The sequence below is a fragment of the Chiloscyllium punctatum genome, chromosome 9, assembly GCF_047496795.1.
Source record: "Chiloscyllium punctatum isolate Juve2018m chromosome 9, sChiPun1.3, whole genome shotgun sequence".
Lineage (NCBI taxonomy): Eukaryota > Metazoa > Chordata > Chondrichthyes > Orectolobiformes > Hemiscylliidae > Chiloscyllium > Chiloscyllium punctatum.
Window position 1 is genome coordinate 61,386,941 of NC_092747.1, and position 21,321 is coordinate 61,408,261.

The 21,321-nt window shown below is 42.8% G+C and overlaps 1 protein-coding gene across 11 annotated transcripts in view; it reads right to left on the reverse strand.

Moving 5' to 3' along the window:
* tenm4 (teneurin transmembrane protein 4) overlaps window positions 1-21,321 on the reverse strand; it is a 658,797-nt gene that overhangs the window by 211,154 nt on the left and 426,322 nt on the right. For all 11 annotated transcript variants that reach the window (XM_072577672.1, XM_072577680.1, XM_072577676.1 and 8 more), the window contains one exon: window positions 16,563-16,801. In XM_072577672.1, coding sequence (XP_072433773.1) covers window positions 16,563-16,801 — 239 coding nt within the window. The remainder of the gene's footprint in view (window positions 1-16,562; window positions 16,802-21,321) is intronic.

Here is a 21,321-nt window from a genome sequence, read left to right on the forward strand (position 1 = left end):
ATTCATAGATAATTTCAGAAAAGCAGTAAATATCTGTCCTGTATAGTACTTCATGCTTGGCTTTACAAGCTCACTCCATATTTTTTGCAAATGCCTATTTAAGCTTGTGTTACAGTATCAGATTGCAAAGAAATTAATATTTCGCAAACCTTTTATCTGATAAGCTATTAATGTATTCTTCTAGAATGCACTATCACAAGGATCTTTGACACTAATTTACTAATTGAACTGGAAGAGAAAGGGACTTCATCACAGCAGGACTCCTCAGCATTGTAAGTAATAAGGCAACAATGTGACTCTGTTAATCAAAAGCTGGTAGCTCAAGGGAAAGGTTTTTTCAGTGCTTGAGGGAATTGACCAATGTGAATCTTATTTCTAATTTTAAAATAGTACATTAGACACCAATCTGTTCTGACTTAAGGGAATCTTTTGTTCTTTTGTTAGCCCTATCACCTTACTAATTCATCACACAGCTGGATAGGCAGGACAACTACTGCACTCAGCAGAAACAAAAAGTGTTGAAGGCTAAAAGAAGACCAACAAAATGATGATCCACAAGGTCAACTAAAAAAGGCCCGTTGGGAAAGATTGATGGAGTGAGAAAGTGAAAGGGTGCTTAGGATGAGAAGACCATGACTGATTGCTGAGAAAAAAAAAGAAAGCCACAGGCAGTTAATGATGCATAAATCCCAACAAACAAAACCAGCGCAGAAACATATTCACAAATTTATTCTATGAGCTTATTGACTTAGTTTGGCCACCCACAGTACAGTAACGAATTTCCAACCAAATCAATTATTATGTGTGAGATTTAATTTAAGATTAAAAAGACAGAAGCTTTGCTTGCTGAAGTAAATGTGTCTGGTTTATAGGTCTTGACATTAACCCCTGTGAGGGATGAAGAAAAACATACTGCAATATTCTATGTTTCAGTAAATAGCAATATATCTCAATACAGGCTAATTTCAAAATAGTGTTTTATCCTTTCAGGGGATGCAAAAAAGAACATTTAATTGTTAACATTTTTAAAATAGGTAAATTCGGACTAGTGTAAACCACCTACATCCTATCAGTGTCAAATGCGTAGGCCTGATGAGGTTGCTGGGAGCAAATTACAGCAGTGAGCGGCAAGCTACTGCTCTTGGATCATGCCAGTGTAACATGAACTGTTTTTTGCAGTTGGCTGCATACGATATGCTAATCTATGAAGCATGAAAACATTCAAGTTTGCTTGGCCCAGAGTACAGTAATAGCTGTAATAATTAGATTTTGTCTTGTTACCACATCCAGAGTCAATTTGACAGGACATGAATGTTATGTCGCTGTATACGTTCAAATGCATGATATGTGCAAAGAGAGAGAGAAAAAAAACTAACACAAGGCATTTAAAATAAAAAAAAAGTGTCAGACATGCATCTTACTTCAATACAGTTCTGCAGTGCCAGCACTGCGAGCAAGAATTAGTCATTTGTTTCCTCAGATAGCAAGCAGAGCAAGGTTTGATTGGGAGGATTGGGGGTAGTGGTGAGGGGCCTGTGTGGTTTGGGAGTGTAAAGGGATGACAACAATCATCGATGATTTAACCATCTAATGACTGAAGCCAAATGGATGTTTCATATTTCAGCACACAGTAGTAAGTTCTATCTCCAATGATTACAGTATACCTCTAACTGAAAGTAAAACAAAACAATTTTCTTACACTGATATTTACATTAAAAAGCAATTCTAAGGACATTAACTTATGTTTCAATTTCTAAGTGGTGTTATTACATTGTCTTGAAAGACATTTTGTCCAGATGATCGCTTTTTGCAGAGAAATGATCAAAGCTGGTTAGCCTTTTGTTACATAGCCAAGAAGGAGATTTTGCCATAATTTTGGAAGTGTCTAGATCACGAGAAGATAAACTGCTATATTAACTAATTTATTCCAATTTCACTTCAAAACAATTGTTTTTCTAACACAGCTGTACAGGGAAAAGAAGATTATGTGTGTGTGAACTGCTTAGTATGTGATATGAAGAAAAAATGAATTCCTGAAAGTTGACATGATAAAATGAAGGCTTTGCTCAATAAAATATCCCTTGGACTTGGAATGTACTGGTCCATATTAAAAGCCATATTTTAAGATGTCCAGTACTGAGACAAGATTGCCGCCTGTTTGAGATACATTTGATTGCCCGACATTGCATTCTGCAGAAATTGATAACTTACACACACACACTGGAAAAGTACATTAGAGTTGACCATAATATTTTATGTACACGCACTGGTAAACGCACATGCAAAATTAACATGATTTTATTTTTGACATATAAATATTTACTCACAAAATCCATAGGTATAACAGAGGATTTCAGTGGTATGCTTTTCTCCACTCTCAGTGATTTAAAAAAAAATTCCACCCCTTTTACTGCTGCAATTGTGAACACTTACCACGAAACTATTACTGAGGCCATTTTAATAACTGTGTCACCACCTTAAAACTGATGGGTATCATTTGGACTATACATTTGGAGGCACACTATGCATCGACCCTGAATTTGGCTTTGGTTGGAGAACCCCCTGAATAGTGTAACTAACACTAAAATTCATCACATCGATTGTGGATAGTTTGGGTCTTTATTAGAATTGTGAACTGATGTAACATTTTCACATACTCATTTGGTTGGAAGGATATTTCCAAAGTTCTCAGAATAGGCTTACTATGGCTTACATGACAGATGTGAAAGGCGACAACTAAAATTAATTCTTATGAATCTTGGTCATGACAAGAAGCGATATGTTAGCATTTACTATAATATCAGTTAATAATACATCACATTTGTCTGTCCAATATATCTAAACTCAATGTTTTTGATTTGTTCTAATTCCCAATTTCATCTAACTACTCGTTAACCTTAGAGTTTGAATCTCACACCCATTTGGTCAAGTCGAAATCTGCTGGAAAGTTAATTGAATTTGACTGGCAGGAAGTTCCTGTCTAATACTCCTGTAGCTCTGCTGCTGTAAAGAATGCATCAAACAACAATGTTATGCTGACTGGAACTTATACTGGATAGTTGATTAAACTCACTTTAACTCACGTCAATGTATCAATCTTGCCTCATTGTTTTAAATGCGTTTCCTACCCAATACCACTGTGGGAGAACCATAACTGCAAGCTCCATGACAGTTCACAAGGCTCACTAAAACTCTCTCTGGACAATCAATTCAGTTCTGGCATCATCAATTACATCTCAATGTCCAATAATAGAATGCAATTTGAATTGAAGCCCATTTTTATTGTGAACATCGATTGAATCTGGATGCATGAAAAAAAATTATTTCTACAATATGCATGAAATATTGGTGAGGACACTGTTAAAGGAGGTTCCCCATTGATGATGCTGCAAGAATGCAAGAAATAGGAAGAGAAGTGAACCATACAGCCATCAAACCTGCTCCGTCATTCGATACTAATTCATGGCTGATTTTGGACTTCACTTCCACTTTCTGATCTGCCCTCCACTACCCTTGACTGCTTGAGAAACCAAAATTCTGTCTGTCCCACGTTAGTTGAATTCAACAATGGAGTACTCTCAACCATCTGAGATAGAAAATTTCAAACATTTGCAACCTTTGTGTAAAGGAATTGCCCCTGATTTCATTCATGAGTGATTGGCCCCCTATTCATATTAAAATCAGAATACAAGTGATTTGTAGTAGATATGAAATGAATTAATTTGACTTTAATCTGCATTTTATGCTGCAAATTGTGTTTTGTCTAATTTTCTTCATGGGATGTGGGCGTCTCTGGCTAGGCCAGCATTTATTGCCCACCCCTAATTTCCAGAGGGCAGTTAACTGTCAGACACATTTCTGTAAGGATAACTGATTTCCTTCTCTAAAGGACATTAGTGAACCAGGTTGGGGTTTTGCTGACAATTAAAAATGGTTTCACAATCATTTATTAGACCCTTAACTCTAGACTTTTTGAATGCCGTGGCAGGATTTAAACCCAGGTCTCCATTTCATTACCTGAGTTTCTGTATTAACTAAGTTAATCTGAATCAGGTTTTCTCAAACCAGAAGACACTGATGCAACTCTCTGCCTTTGTGTTAATGACAATGTGAAACAACGAGTAAAGGTTAAAATGATTTGAGTAGTCATTGTCCTTCTGCTCTCTCCGTCGTGGAGATTATGCTCACATTTAAGCATACTTGGGATTATCCAACAACTAGGGAATTTACTGAAACAAAAAAAAAGACAAATGAGTTATTTAAGATTATGTAATGGAGTGTGTAGATACGAAAACCACTCATCCAGCAATCTGGGGTTAGGTGAGGGATTGATGGGGAAGTTTAGGGGTGGGATGAAGGGAAGGTCCATAGTTATTTCAACTTTGTGAAGCTGCCTTTGTACCTTTGTTGCATGGATTGATTCATTCTCTAAATGGGGGGGAGGAACAGTTTCTGGAAATGGGAAAATGCCAAATTAATCAAAGCAACTTATAAGATGGTTGAAGGCTGATTAAGTGTAACTGAAATACTTTTCACATTGTCACTGGTACCAGAATTAAGATTTATATATTTAGTATATTGTAGTCTTTACTGTACAGCTTTTCAAAAAAAAATCAGTGGATACAAATGAATAGAAAATCTCATTTAAGGTCAATCATTAGTTCAAGATTATTCTCAATAACTCAGATTTCTTCAAATCAATCACAATTTTCATTATAAACCTTCTGAGGGCTGTTATTGAGAACTGTCATTTGAAGTAATTCAAATCCTAACCATGAGGCTTTTCGCTTTTCAATAATGAAATGCAAGCAGTCTCCTGCCATTCAACAAAGAACAATAATTTTTATTTCGCTTGTGCAGCCATCAAAGAATCTGCAGTTCTGTGTGTTTAATTAATCTATGTGACCAACACCAATAGATTGGGTGGGTTTTGCTGAATTACTACACTCCCTTGCAACAACAGAATTAATAGGCATTCTTCAACTTCAAGATTGCTGTGATTATTTTTAAAGACATATTTGTTGTTTTAACTCTGGTTCAACTTTAGTTCATATTGCCTATACTGTACTAGCTTCAAAATGTTCAACTACTTATATGTTTAAAAATACTAAGAGGCTGATTCTTTTTTTCAGAATGAATACTAATATTAATTATATTAGGGCATGCTCACTTGAAATAATAGGACAATAATTATGCATTTAATTTATTTTAATTGCTAGATTCTCCTGTTTGTTTTCCTCAGAGGATATTATTTTCAAATCATTGTACTTAACCTAAACAGAAGACTATTTTAGCTCATAGCTTTTTTTCTGCCTCTCTCTTACTGAAGGTCGTCAGGTTTTGTTCTCCATAATCAACCAACAGTTGTTGACATTTTAATGACAGACTGTCTAAGGGTGGTTGGAAAATATAAAAGGATCAGTACAAAAAGAGAGAACCATACCCAATGGAATCAGTTTATTCTTGAACTTCAGCACAATGCCTAGCAGCTTTGCAGTGATATGGAGTGCTGAATGGACAGATCAAATTGCTTTTTCTCAACAAAATACCGTGACAGAATGTTCTCAGTACCATTAGTAGAGAATACTAAGAGCTTACTGAGTGGTAGTGACTAATGAATTTCTCTGTTGAAATGACATACAAGCTCACCAGAATAATCTGGTAGCTAATCACTGAACTGATATCTGCTAAATTCCCAACCTATGTAGGAGACTCAGGCTGAGTGAATTCTGCCGTTTCCACTTAAATACATTTTTCATGCCAAATGCAAAATTTGCGAGCAGTAACTAAATTATAATCCATCTCTCCAAAATAAAAGTCAGCAGTGTGATAAGGAGATATATTTATAATTTATTTTCTCTTATTCAGGTAACAATTGACTATTTATTTCAAGAACACTTAAATGATAATAAATATCTGACTCAGCTGTTAATTATAGCTTTGTGGAAAGATACAATTCATCCTGGTGTTGTTCTGCTAGAAGTATTCAGCAGGAAGGAAGAAGTTTTTCTAGCTAATGAATCGTGAGGAGAAGACATTGTTCCTGTAAATAATTGTAACTAAAAAACATCAATTTGGGCACAAAACAGAATTTCCTTACTTGTATTTCACCCAACCTTCCATCTAAAATTATTAATGAATTTTGCAATCACAATTTTTCCTGATACAGATTTAGAACAGTCAGGAGAGCACATCAATGTGATTAAACTATTTACTTTTATTCAGGGCCATCCCCTTCTAAATAATTTGATGCTGCATGTCATAGCATTTTCTCTTTCAAGAGACTGTAATTAATTAATGTATCATGTCATTGGATTTGGTATTGAAAATTCATTTTAAATATGTTTGCCATGGAATAGACTGATTAATTTTAGTTTAATAATTTAATAGTTTCAATGTTCCAGTAATTACATCAAGTAATTACAGTGATTTAATCTTGTGAACACTGTTGGCAGCTTTCCAGTGGTGATCTTGTACAGACCCCAGTGTGAAGCCACCTCTCAAATTATCTGGCTCAAAAGGGAGAAAAAGAATAGAACTTCGATCAAATCTGGTTCGATGTGAACACACAGGCTGTGCCTTTTGCTTGTGTTGTAAGCAAATGCAGAAGAAAATCTCATCCAATTTTGTTTGTGTAGTCTTTTTCAAGAGTTATGTTATTACAAAAATTCTTCAGAGTGGTACATAATGTCAGTGAAAAACCTTCAACACATTTAATCAGACAATTGCTCTACCCTGCTAACGTAGCGAAGACATTAACCGATATAAGGGAGATAATAAGTGAGTTACATGGCTTAGCTTCTTTGTAGATGCTGTGAACAATGTCAGAAAGGTTTGATAGCAGCAGAAACATTTTTTTTGTGCTAACACTGGTACTTGCAGGACAATGACATTTCTATCTCGCTCCTCATCCAGTGTAGCTTCAGGCTCAGATGCAGAATTAAAACATCTGACCAAGTTTTCAAGCATCTGAGCGTCAGAATTTTTACATATAAATCAGATTTTAATTTTGAACTCCTGTTTCGCGAAACATCCAGTGAGAATGGGAAAGTTCATTGATCCCATTTAAGGCTGGCAACTGAATTGTAAGAATATTGCAGTCAATTTCTTGCCTAGCTTAAAATATATGTCAAGTTAAAAAGCAATGCTTCAATTCTGGATGCTCAGAGTCCTTTTTGATTCTGACTCAAAAACAAAAATTATTATTCCCATCTCTAGAAGGGATGTAAAAATTACAGGAACCCCAGTGTAATTTTATAACCTTTGTTTAAATTTGACAGTGTTGTTAAAAATGGGGACTCTTTTATTTTAAAAGTGACAGTACAACATCTTGCCCCTCACCATATTACTGTCGGTGATTTGATCAAAGTTTGGGTTATCCTCAGGGGAACAAATAGGTAGATATAGAAAATCTATTTTCCTATTCGGGGAATCTTGGACCAGAAAGCCTAGCCCAAAAACTAAAACGGAAACTCAGGAAATAAGAAATACTTTGACACGTTCAGAAAGATAGACATTATGGAACTCTCTTCTGCAAACAGTAAAGTAATGGAGTTAGATTGCGCATCATTCACAATCTAATTAAATGATAGAACTGGCTTGACAGGCTAAATGGCTTTCTCCTGTTCCAATATTGCTAATTTTTTTTATTTCAAAAATATACTTTATTCATAAAAATATCTTCTTACATAAACAGTTTGATTCCGTACAGTAGCTTATGGAAAAACAAACAAACATTGGAGTTTGACTCGATCCAGAAAACAAACCAAAGGCATTTCTTACTAGTACAATAATATGTTTACATATATCTGAGGCATTGGGGGTGGGGGGGGATTCCGATAGCTGAAATGGAACTCCGATAGCTGAAATGGGCAGCACGGTGGCACAGTGGTTAGCACTGCTGCCTCACAGCGCCGGAGACCCGGGTTCAGTTCCCGCCTCAGGCGACTGACTGTGTGGAGTTTGCACGTTCTCCCCGTGTCTGCGTGGGTTTCCTCCGGGTGCTCCGGTTTCCTCCCACAGTCCAAAGATGTGCAGGTCAGGTGAATTGGCCATGCTAAATTGCCCGTAGTGTTAGGTAAGAGGTAGATGTAGATGTAGGGGTATGGGTGGGTTACGCTTCGGCGGGGCGGTGTGGACTTGTTGGGCCGAAGGGCCTGTTTCCACACTGTAAGTAATCTAATCTAATCTAATCTAATCTAATCTAATCTAATCTAATCTTTGGCAAAATGACCTTAGACAGTGGTCTTTCCCCACTGTGCCTTGGTGGCGGCTGCCCAAGCTTCAGCATGTCCCTCAGCATGTAGGCCTGGACATTGGAATGTGCCCATCTACAACACTCAGTCGGGGTCATCGCCTTCAACTGGAAGACCAGCTAATTTTGGACAGACCAAAGAGCGGCCTTCACCAACTAATGGTCCTTTAGGCACTGTTGATATTTGTCTCAGCGTGCGTCCTGGAGAACAGACTGTAGAGCAGAGTCCTGTCATGGAGCTGCTCAGGACAAAACTCAGCAAAACCCACTGCACCTTCTTCCAGGTTTCCTTTGCAAATGCACATTTCAGAAGATGTGTGACAAGCTCAAACCTCCCGCACCACCCACAGCCACTTTGAGGACAGAGTGTGGTGGAGCAACATCCAGGCATACGTGAAGGATCTAGCAGATAGGGCCATTCTCACCACGAGCCAAGCGATGTCCTGGTGATTTTTGGGAAATTTTGTTGATGAGGCATTCTGCCAAATGACTTTGACAGTGTGCTCAGGGAACAGCTGGACAGGATCTACCATCGCCTTTTCCTGCAGGGTCTCAAGGACACTAGGTGCTGACCACTGCCTGATTGGACTTGTGGTTGAAAGTGTTTTTCTTTGCAAATTTCTCTCCGAAGGACAGGGATACAGAATTTTCCAACAACTTGGAGCGTTCTGTGGCAACAAGACCAGTCCCAGCCTTCACAACACCAAAGACAGGTAGAACATGTCTTGTCTATGTGCTGGCACATAGTGACACTTGGTGTTTGTGTACTGAGGCAGCATCCGAGGAGCAGGAGAGTTGATGTTTCAGGTATTAGCACTTCATCAGCTTATGCCCGAAATGTTGACTCTCCTGCTCCTCGGATGCTGCATGATCTGCTGTGCTTTTCCAGCACCACACTCTGGACTCTGATTTCCAGCATCTGCAATCCTCACTTTCTCCTTCTCGTTTGTGCACTGAGGGTTTACACACTAACAATGTGTCAGTGTAAAGCAGTCAGCTCCAATTGTAGATACCCTCCCCAAAGCCCATTTTGGAGAATACATTCCCCATGTAGGTTTGCAGTTGCGTGTCAAAGGCCTTCTCCTGGCCCAGGTTGATGAGGCAGGTATCCAGCCTCCCCCATCCTGTAGGTAGGCCATTGTACCGTTGAGGAGTGCGAGGCTCTCAGAGATCATTCTGTCCGGTACAGCACAGGTTTGCTCAGGATGAATCGCTGTATCCTTTGACAAACTCTCCACATTTCCACTGATCTTTGTATCATCTGCAAACTTACTAACCCACCCATCAACATTTTCATCCAAGTCATTTATAAACATCACAAACAGCAAGAAGTCCCAGGAAGCATCCCTGCAGAACACCATTAGTTAAGGACCTCCAGCCAAAAAAAACACCCTTTCACCATTACCTTCTATGGGCTAGTCAATTCTGGATCCACATGGCCAAGTCACAATGGACAGCATGCATCTTAATCTTTTGAATGGGCCGGGACCATGAGGGACCTTGGTGGAAGCCTTACTAAAATCCACGTAGACATAATCCACTGCTCTACACACAGTGATCACCTTTGTCACCTCCTCAAAAAATTCAATAAAGTTAGTAAGACATGACTGCCCTGCTCAAAGCCATGCTGACTGTCCCCAATTAGGCCATACATTTCCAAATGCACGCAAGTCCAATCCCAAAGGATTCTCTCCAATAGCTTCCATACCACTGAAGAGAGACTCACTGGTCTATAGTTTCCTGGATTATCTCTATTTCCCTTCTTGAAAAGAGGAACACCATTATCTACTCGCCAGTCCTCCGGGATCTCTCTTGTGGCTAATGAGGATACAAAGATGAGGGTGAAGATACCTTTCCTCATGGATTCGTACATGCTACTTGCCAGAAGCATACTGTCGTACACCTCCAGCAAGCTCTGGCCAATCAAGTTGCACAGAGCCAAACACAACTCGGCCGGTATGTCATTACTTCCAGGAGTTTTATTCTTTCTGAAGGAATCGAGGGCCTTGGTCAGCTCATCCAGAGATAATGGCTGGTCCAGCCTCTCCCGCGTGCTGTTGTATAGGACTTCAGTGATAGGAGACAGAAATGACTTATAGGTCACATGACTTCGTGTCATACAGACTGGTATAAAGGATGTGCTGATCTTCAGGATGTCAGACTGAGAAGACATTATCGAGCTATCTACTTCCTTAAGGAGCAAAGAGCTCTCCCTGAGCACCTTCTCGAAGAGGAAGTGTGAGCACATCTCACCCTACTCTACAGTGTGGACCCTGGACTGGAAGATTGTTTTGGAGGCCTCCGAGGCAAAGAGCAAGGCTCGCTGCCTCTTCACCTCCTGGAGATCGTCTGTCATATCAATCCCGATCTTCTACAGTAAGAGGAGGTTCTGCCTGTTTTTCTGGAGTTTGGAAAGTTCTGCCTTCCTCTCTCTTGCCTTCTGAACACCTTTGAGGATAAAGAACCTCGTGATGTTCCCTTTGACTGTTCCCCACCTGTCCACCGGAGACTCAAAGAGAGGTTTCACGGTTCTCCAACCTGTATAATGTTTTTCTGAATTCGTCAATGTTTTCTGGGGTCAGGAGTCTCATGTCCAGCTTCCACATTCCCTTGCCAGCCTGCTGGCTGTCCTGTAGGTAATAGTTATCTCGCAGGAGACAGTGGTCAGAGGGGAACACAGGCTTGACATCAGCGGAGCTGACTGAGAACCTGCAGGACACAAACTGAAAATCTAGCCTTGCGTCGTGCTCTGTCTGCAGGGTTTGCTGAAGTTGTCTTGCAGCTTGATGACTTTAACTGTTTCCATCAAGAATCTGGAGATGAAGCCCCTCTGGAGATGAAGCCCCGCAGGAAATGCAGTCAGATCCTGATCCTCACCGAACGAGTTAGGGAACTGGAACTGGAGCTGGATGAACTGAGGATTATTCGAGAGGCTGAGAGGGTGATTGATAGAAGCTACAGGGACATAGTTACGCCGGAGAACAGAGGTAGCTGGGTAAAAGTTAGAGGTGGGAAGGGGAAGAAGCAGGCAGTGCAGGGTTCCCCTGTGGTCGTTCCCCTAAAAAATAAGTATACAGCTTTGGAAACTGTTGGGGGGGACAGCCTTGCAGGTGTAAGCTGCAGTGAAGGGGTCTGTGGCTCTGAGACTCAGAAGGGAAAGGGGGAGGAGGAGGAGAGCGCTAGTTATAGGGGACTCTCTAGTTAGAGGGACGGACAGGCGGTTCTGTGGACATGGGCGAGACTCTCGGATGGTTTGTTGCCTCCCGGGTGCTAGGGTCCGAGACGTCTCGGACCGTGTCTTCAGAATCCTTAAGGGGGAGGGTGTGCAGCCAGAAGTCGTGGTACACATTGGCACCAACGACATAGGTAGGAAGAGGGGTGGGGAGGTCATTCAAGAGCTCAAGGAGTTAGGCTGGAAGCTAAAAGCTAGGACAGACAGAGTCGTCATCTCTGGGTTGTTGCCGGTGCCACGTGACAGTGAGGCAAAGAATAGGGAGAGAGTGCAGTTGAACACGTGGCTGCAAGGATGGTGTAGGAGGGAGGGCTTCAGATATTTGGACAATTGGACTGCATTCTGGGGAAGGTGGGACCTGTACAAACAGGACGGGTTGCACCTGAACCAGAAGGGCACCAATATCCTGGGGGGTAGGTTTGCTAGCACTCTTCGGGGGGGTTTAAACTAATTTGGCAGGGGGATGGGATCCGGACTTGTAGTCCAGCAAGTAAGCTAGCTGTGTGTCAGGATGCCCAAGACTGTAGGGAGGCTGTGGAGAAGGTAGCACTGACAGGGCCTACTTGCGGACACAGAGATGGGCTCAAGTGCGTATACTTCAACGCAAGGAGTATCAGAAATAAGGTGGGTGAACTTAAGGCGTGGATCGGTATCTGGGACTACGATGTTGTGGCCATCACGGAAACGTGGATAGATGAGGGACAGGAATGGCTGTTGGAGGTTCCTGGTTACAGATTAGATTACTTACAGTGTGGAAACAGGCCCTTCGGCCCAACAAGTCCACACCGCCCCGCCGAAGCGCAACCCACCCATACCCCTACATCCACCCCTTACCTAACACTATGGGCAATTTAGCATGGCCAATTCACCTGACCTGCACATGGTAAAAAAGGAGGGGGGGTGGCATTGCTAATTAGAAATGGTATAACGGCTGCAGAAAGGAAGTTTGAGGGGGATCTGCCTCTGGAGGTAGTATGGGCTGAAGTCAGAAATAGGAAAGGTGCAGTCACCTTGTTGGGTGTTTATTATAGGCCCCCCAATAGCAGCAGAGATGTGGAGAAACAGATTGGGAAACAGATTTTGGAAAGGTGCAGAAGCCACAGGGTCGTAGTCATGGGCGACTTCAACTTCCCAAATATTGATTGGAAGCTCTTTCGATCAAGTAGATTGGATGGGGCGGTGTTTGTGCAGTGTGTCCAGGAAGCTTTTCTAACGCAGTATGTAGAGTGTCCAACCAGAGGGGAGGCCATATTGGATTTGGTACTCGGTAATGAACCGGGACAAGTGGTGGGCTTGTTAGTGGGTGAACATTTTGGTGATGGTGACCACAATTCTGTGACTTTCACCTTGGTTATGGAGAGAGATAGGTGCGCACAACAAGGTAGATTTTACAATTGGGGGAAGGGAAATTACGATGCTGTAAGACAGGATTTGAGGAGCATACGTTGGGAGCATAGGCTGTCAGGGAAGGATGTGGTGGAAATGTGGAACTTTTTCAAGGAGCAGATACGACGTGTCCTTGATATGTATGTACCGATCAGGCAGGAAAGAAATGGTCGTGTGAGGGAGCCTTGGTTGACGAGGGAGGTTGAATGTCTAGTAAAGAGGAAGAAGGAGGCTTACATAAGGTTGAGGAAACAGGGTTCAGACAGAGTAGTGGAGGAATACAGGATAGCCAGAAGGGACCTGAAGAAAGGGATTAGGAGAGCTAAGAGAGGGCATGAAAAATCCTTGGCGGATAGGATCAAGGATAACCCCAAGGCATTTTATGCGTATGTGAGAAACCTGAGAATGACGAGAACGAGGGTAGGTCCGATCAAGGACAGTAGTGGGAGACTGTGTATTGAGTCGGAAGAGATAGGAGAGGTCTTGAACAAGTACGTCTCTTCAGTATTTACGAACGAGAGGGACCGTATTGTTGAAGAGGAGAGTGTGAAACGGACTGTTAAGCTAGAAGAGATACCTGTTAGGAAGGAAGATGTGTTGGACATTTTGAACAACTTGAGGATAGACAAGTCCCCCGGGCCTGACGGGATATATCCTAGGATTATGTGGGAAGCAAGAGAGGAAATTGCAGTACCGTTGGCAATGATCTTCTCGTCTTCACTGGCAACGGGGGTGGTACCAGGGGACTGGATAGTAGCGAATGTTGTGCCCCTTTTCAAAAAAGGGAATAGGGATAACCCCGGGAATTACAGGCCAGTTAGTCTTACTTCTGTGGTAGGCAAAGTAATGGAAAGGGTACTGAGGGATAGGATTTATGAGTATCTGGAAAGACACTGCTTGATTAGGGACAGCCAGCACGGATTTGTGAAGGGTAGGTCTTGCCTTACAAGTCTTATTGAATTCTTCGAGGAGGTGACCAAGCATGTGGATGAGGGTAGAGCAGTGGATGTAGTGTACATGGATTTTAGTAAGGCATTTGATAAGGTTCCCCATGGTAGGCTTATGCGGAAAGTCAGGAGGCATGGGATAGAGGGAAATTTGGCCAATTGGATAGAAAACTGGCTAACCGGTCGAAGGCAGAGAGTGGTGGTAGATGGTAAATATTCAGCCTGGAGCCCAGTTACAAGTGGAGTTCCGCAGGGTTCAGTTCTGGGTCCTCTGCTGTTTGTAATTTTTATTAATGACTTAGATGAGGGAGGCGAAGGGTGGGTCAGTAAATTTGCAGATGATACGAAGATAGGTGGAGTTGTGGACAGTGAGGAGGGCTGTTGTCGGCTGCAGAGGGACTTAGATATGATGCAGAGCTGGGCTGAGGAGTGGCAGATGGAGTTCAACCCTGCCAAGTGTGAGGTTGTCCATTTTGGAAGAACAATTAAGAATGCGGAATACAGGGTTAATGGTAGGGTTCTGAGTCAGGTGGAGGAACAGAGGGATCTTGGGGTCTATGTACATAGATCTTTGAAGGTTGCCACTCAGGTGGATAGAGTTTGTAAGAAGGCCTATGGAGTATTATCGTTCATTAGCAGAGGGATTGAATTCAAGAGTCATGAAGTGATGTTGCAGCTGTACAGGACTTTGGTTAGGCCACAGTTGGAGTACTGTGTGCAGTTCTGGTCACCTCACTTTAGGAAAGATGTGGAAGCTTTGGAGAGGGTGCAGAGAAGATTTACCAGGATGTTGCCTGGAATGGAGAGTAGGTCGTACGAGGATAGGTTGAGAGTTCTCGGCCTTTTCTCGTTGGAACGGCGAAGGATGAGGGATGACTTGATAGAGGTTTATAAGATGATCAGAGGAATAGATAGAGTAGACAGTCAGAAACTTTTTCCCCGGGTACAACAGAGTGTTACAAGGGGACATAAATTTAAGGTGAAGGGTGGAAGGTATAGGGGAGATGTCAGGGGTGGGTTCTTTACCCAGAGAGTGGTGGGGGCATGGAATGCGCTGCCCGTGGGAGTGGTAGAGTCAGAATCATTGGCGACCTTTAAGCGGCATTTGGATAGGTACATGGATGGGTGCTTAATCTAGGTTAGAAGTTCGGCACAACATCGTGGGCTGAAGGGCCTGTTCTGTGCTGTATTGTTCTATGTTCTATGTTCTATGTTCTATGGATTGTCCATCCATATTGATGATGCAGTTGAAGTCTCCGCCCAGAATGGCCAGCCTGGAGATCGCCAGCAGTAGTGGGAGATGTTGCAGGATGGCCAGCTGCTTACTCCTTACCACCAGGCCGTACGTGTTTATTAATCTCAGGGAGCCTTGCTGCATGCAATGTCTGCTACAAGGAGGTGTCTGCCACTGCCTTCAGCAGAGACGGTGAAGTTGCCTCCTGGCAGAATACCCAGGCCAGAGGAACAGCTATCATTTCCCCCTGACCAAGTCAAAGGCCCGTGGTCCTTAAGCTTGACCATCTCCTGTAGCTGCTGAGGTGCAGGATCCCACACTCTTGCAGAAACAGGAGGTCTGCTTTGATGTTTGATGAATCAATATAGAAACACATCGCATGGTTGATTTAACATGATAATACTGGCAAATTTAAAACTCATTTTAAGAATTTATAGAATTAACAGAGACCCAATGTCCCTTCACCTGTGGTCTCCCTACATCCCCGTGGTATGGGCGAATTGTTGGACACTCTCAGCACTGAGGTAGCTGTCCCGTTCCTCCCTGGTTGATAAATTAATGTTCCGACTTCCCCTAGTTCTAAATGAAGTGTCAATTCCATGAATATCACAATTCCTCCAGTCACTCAGCTCATGACCTTTCATTGTAAGATAGATGACTTGATGAGTATAACAGGCTGTTCAATCACGGATGTCATCATCTTTTTGATCTTGCATGTACTCACCTCTTTAGGAAAAATTGGCTAGCATTCAGGGCATTTTAGCTAATTTTCCTTTTAATAATCTTAGAGGGTAGAAGCCATGGCCAAATAGTGTCGCCTGCCTGACGTATGCTGAGATACCACAGACAGGGACTAAAGCCTTCTGCTCTGTGAGGCTGAATATTATGCATTCACTCCCTAAACCACTGGAGAGATGCGAGCTTATTACCAATCATTAAAACAGCATGGAAAGAAATAAAACAAAGCCATTTTTTTAAACTTAGTATTTAAAGTTTGTGCGAAGATTTGTAGCTCGGGTGCTCGTTGTTGTGGTTCTGTTCGCCGAGCTGGGAATTTGTGTTGCAGACGTTTCTTCCCCTGTCTAGGTGACATCCTCAGTGCTTGGGAGCCTCCTGTGAAGCGCTTCTGTGATGTTAGTATTTAGAACTTAGTATTTTTCCACCAGAATATTTTGGAGTAAGAGCATTATGTAAATATTTCATCCTTGAGAACTACAATTTCACTTTAGATCAAAACAATGTTAGAGATGGTCTGACTCCCAAGAAAGTTCATACTCAAACAGAATTGATCCAACACTTTCTCTCTTTTCCAAAACCCATGCACACTTAAGTCAGTATGCTTCCAGAATTGTTTCTAGTGTTCCTTCCAGAAACTCGGCATTAGATCCAAATTCAAGCACCATTCAACAATGGCCACAGTAAAGGAAAACAGAACAGGAAAAGTTTATGTTTATGAAATCAGGCCTGTAAAGACAAGGCTAGAAAGAATAAATGTAATTCACAACTTACCAATGAAGTAGGCGAGTAGAATCACCAGTGTTACAGAAATGATGATAGCACTCAAAGCAGTGCACTTCCAATTGCAGTACTTATGGGGCTTTTTCAGACTAAATGCAGACCTTGAGAAAGTGCTGCGAGGCAAAGGTCGAGGTGGCGGAGAATACACAGTGCTTGAAGTGAGGGGGTAGCCAGGACCAGTTGTACAAAAAAGTGGAGAAGATCCAGTACCAGATTTAAATAAGAAATGCCTGATGAATTAAGACAGAATACATATCAGAATTTTGCTTCCAGAGGGCCTGGACATAACTATTCATTGAATTGCTCTTCTGTCAAAATTTACTATATTAACTTACAGATTCACTTGCATTTTGAATATTTAAAAGTAGCTTACAAATACTGAACAATTACAAAAAAAAGGTTTGTTTAACAATAGGTGATAATTCAAATAATATGAACAGGTTTTTGTATTCTCGGTTACACTTTCTCCAAAAAAATTGAACTTGAAAATATCAATGAACTGGCACACAGACTATAATAAACCCATTTGTAAGCATTCACTGCATATTTTAGATAATTTTCTTCTTTTTTTTGCATATGCTAGTTTTATGCTTCTTTTGAATACAAGATACTACGTCAATGGAAAGCATCTCAAATTCACTTGTACCCCAAATTTCATATGACAGAACATATACATTTACATAGCATGTTTCATAACCCAAAGACCTTTATAGCAAGCAAAATATTTTGGTATGTAGCCACTGTTGTGATTCATGAAATGTGATGTAAATTAAGCAGCTAGTTTGTCAGCCTATTTTTCTCTGTAAAATGGTGTGTGTTACGAGTGGCTATGACGCACAATGTTGTTACCAGTTCTGTGACTTTTGAAATTATGAACTACAAAAGAGGAATGTAACTCCTCGAAGATGTGGGAGCCCAGGTTTGAAACCAAGTTTGCAACAGTCTGTTATGAGAAAAAAAGTAGTTTGAATTGTGCTCAAAGTGGACCTTGCTGAGGATCAATTGTTCCCTGTTTGTTGTACTTAAAGACTCTTCCAACTGATATACTTTGAGAGGCTGTATCTAACCAGTGTCCATTACAGGGCTGACGTCTTTTGTGGTCCAAATGCTGATCTCTATGCATCATTTGGGAGAATACCATTTCTCAGGAGGAAGGTATAGTACAAACCTCTCTTTCTTCAGAAGGAGGTTTTTTTACAGTACAGACATTTTATGTGTTTCTAAAATAATTATACGTTAGCTTCTAATCCAGGAAAAATGTTCCAAAGCTAATATTTGAAAGCTCCAGCTGCCAAAGCTGTCATTGATAAAGTTTGATTTAAGAGTGTAGAATCCTGTCACATGTTGAATTACAAAGCATCAAAGGCTTAGGGTTGAATCTTTCATTTTTCTGGCTGTGTTATTTTCATTTAGCTTCACACAAGTTTTCTGTAAGTGAGGTCCAATGAGCTTTCTGACATTGTCATCCCAAACTCCCCTCACTATCCATCTTCCCCATCCCAATAGCACACCTCCCATCCAGTGGTTGGCTGACTCTCCCACTCACTGTAACGGAAATACTCACCACTACCAGGGCCTTATGGAATAGATTGGCATCCCTGGCATTGGTGCCATCTTCAAAAGTTTGAGTTCCTGGCTAAGTCCTGGCAATCTGATGTTGTATTACATAACTAGACACAGTCCCAGAGGGTGTGGCAGGTAAGGGAAACCAGGCAGTGTGAATTTTCCAACCTTCGAGTTCTGATGGACAGAGTGGTGTGGAGGCGGGCTCTCCTATTCCCCCAGGATAGCCATGGTATTACCTTGGCCAGTCTGAGCTGAAGTCGCTACCCTAGTCCTTGTTGTCTGTCTGGTACAGTGAAAGGTCCAGCACTGCAGCCAGGGTAAGTACCACCATTTTCCCAGTGTTATCTCACACTCACTCTGTCTCTGCTACCACACCCACTTCTCAACAAGACTCAGGCTCTGTTGTTCTCACTACTGCACCATCTATCCAGTCTCACTCTCACTCATCCAATTCCCACCTGCATATCCTGTGTTGTCTACTAACTCATGGGGAACCTCACCACCTCTCCCCCACTTATGAAAGCACCAGCCGCTATGCCAGACAATTCTGTCTCATTTTATCCAGGGGGCATGTTTTTTAAAGTGAGGGGAGAAAGATTTAAAAGATGCTAAAATAACAATGTCCCATTGACATGAGCATTGCACTCTCACATTAACCCGGCTATCAATGTGTTTTCACCTGCCCCAGTTATAATGCTTGGCTGCCGCACCTTCTCATTTTTATATCATGCGTCTCCATTGTTGTGTGGTAAGATTGTGCCACCGTCACACATCCCCTCCACTGAGGAGGAAGCCATTGACATTCCAGCACCGTCCAGCAGCTGAGATACGGACCCCTTTTGGTGGGTATTTGCACTACATTAGAGTCAGGAGCATCCACTGGTTAGCATTTCACTGCCATCTACCTGCAGCTAGCGGAGGAAGAAATGGCCCTCGGATGACTGGCAGAGACCACATACCTGCCCAGGCAGGAGAGGACCCTTTAGATTTGGCAATTGCCGACTTAATGTACAGGCAAACCCAGGAGCGGCAAGCAGCTTTGTGGGGGGCAATGGTCACCCTAGTAAATGCTGCAGTCCTGCAGCCAACGCCATGGTTCTTTGCTGCCCCCAGTCATGCTTCATCTGGTCATCTCCATGGACAGTTTAGTGGTTACTATGGAGACCAACCCCTGGCAATGCTAGGATCTGCAGAAGAGAACTACACCCCTTCTACCCTCGTCTTTAATTCCCAGAACCAAGGGCGTGGTGACAGGAAACTGTGTACCTTGATCTTACTCCAGCAGCCTCCTCCTCACAAAGAGACAGGACAGTGCCAGAACATTCCCAACCAGAAGAGGAACTGAAGGCTGGCTCCAGGAAATTTCATCTCAAAACACTCCGGAGCTGGCCATCACCTCTTTCTTCAGCCACTCTATTGGAGCTCCGGCTGAGTAGGGGATGTCTATTCAAGATACACTCGACATGTCTGGCCCCTCTACCCACAAATGTCCAGGACTACACTGAGGCATAGTGCGAGGGAAAGAAAGAAGGAAACCTTCCAAGTACACATGAGCGGTACAGGTGACATCTGTCTGTAGGTAAGTTATCACTTTTATAAATGTATGTAAATGTTTCACTACCATCTGTTTGTTTGAGTCTCTGTGTTGCTGGAACAGCATCTTTGACGCTACTGAGGCGACCCATCCCTATCCCCACTCCCTTTTCCATGGACTAAGGCAAATTGTGCAGACGATGAATGAAGCCTAGCTTCCATCTTTCCAGGTGTGCATGACACACACATACACACTCCTGCTGCATCACAGGCATCAGTGGGCTTCAGACCTTAGGCAGCATGAACAGGTCAGGAGGGCTTGGGACAGGGAGTTAGATTACACATAGTTGGCTAATACATTAGGGGCACATGGAGCTCCCCAGTGTGCGGTGTTGTCCATGGGTGTTACCCTTTGAAGGTTGCTGCCTGACCTGCTGTGCTTTTCCAGTGTCAGACTTTTGACTCTGGCTCCTCAGCATCTGCAGTCCTCATTTTCTCCTTTGAAGGCAACAAGCCTTCCTCACAGATGGCAGCGCTCTGCCCCGTCCTGATGTGGTCGTAACTAAGTACCAGCCTTTAAAGAGCAATGGTTGCTCCTCTGACTTTGTATGGGGATGCACCCTGAAACATGAATGTCTCCTTCCTGGTAACCGTTTCCATCATACCTATAAGCAAGACATCTCCTCAAGTCCTCATCTAAACCATCCACCTGAGTCTGCATCTTTTACTTATTCCCACGCCAGGTCCAGGCATATCACCCCAGTCCTCCACCACCAGGCTCCTGCTCACCATCAAAGACCTCTCCTCCCCCTTGACTCCTTACCCTCCCATGCTCTATTGTCTCCCTGCCTCTTATATTTCGAGTTGCCCCTTTTACTATTGTAACTCCTCTGCATCCCAGTATTGTGCCCCCACTCTGGCACAGTGGCTCAGTGGTTAGCACTGCTGCCTCACAGCGCCAGAGACCCGGGTTCAATTCCTGCCTCAGGCGACTGTGTGGAGTTTGCACGTTCTCCCCGTGTCTGCATGGGTTTCCTCCGGGTGCTCCGGTTTCCTCTCACAATCCAAAAATGTGCAGGTTAGGTGAATTGGCCATGCTAAATTGCGCGTAGTGTTAGGTGAAGGGGTAAATGTAGGGTAATGGGTCTGGTTGGGTTGCGCTTCGGCGGGTCAGTGTGGACTTGTTGGGCCGAAGGGCCTGTTTCCACACTAAGTAATCTAATCTAGTAATGTTCCCCAGACTCTGATCTGTAGCACAGGTCCCTGATAACTTCCTCCCTCCTTGATGTTTATGAACAAGCCCCATTGCAGACTGGCTGTGGTCCAATCCTGTGAATAACCTGTATAACTCCATATGATGAGAGACCAGAGCCTATCTGAGATCTGTACAGTGTTCTCTGGACTGTGGACTGTGACCCAGTCCCAAGAGTGTAGAGGTTCATAAGGACTCCACCTGGGAACCTGACTGTGGCCAAGCCCTGGACTGATATTGGAGGCTGTTCTTCATTTAATGTACACTGTCCCCCCCAACCCCGCTCCCCCCACTGATGGTGCCTCTCTGAACATCAGAAAGAGTTCCTACCTAAGATTATGAGGCATTGTGATTTGCCTGAAGCACATGCAGTGTGATTGTTGCACATATCTTTCGCAA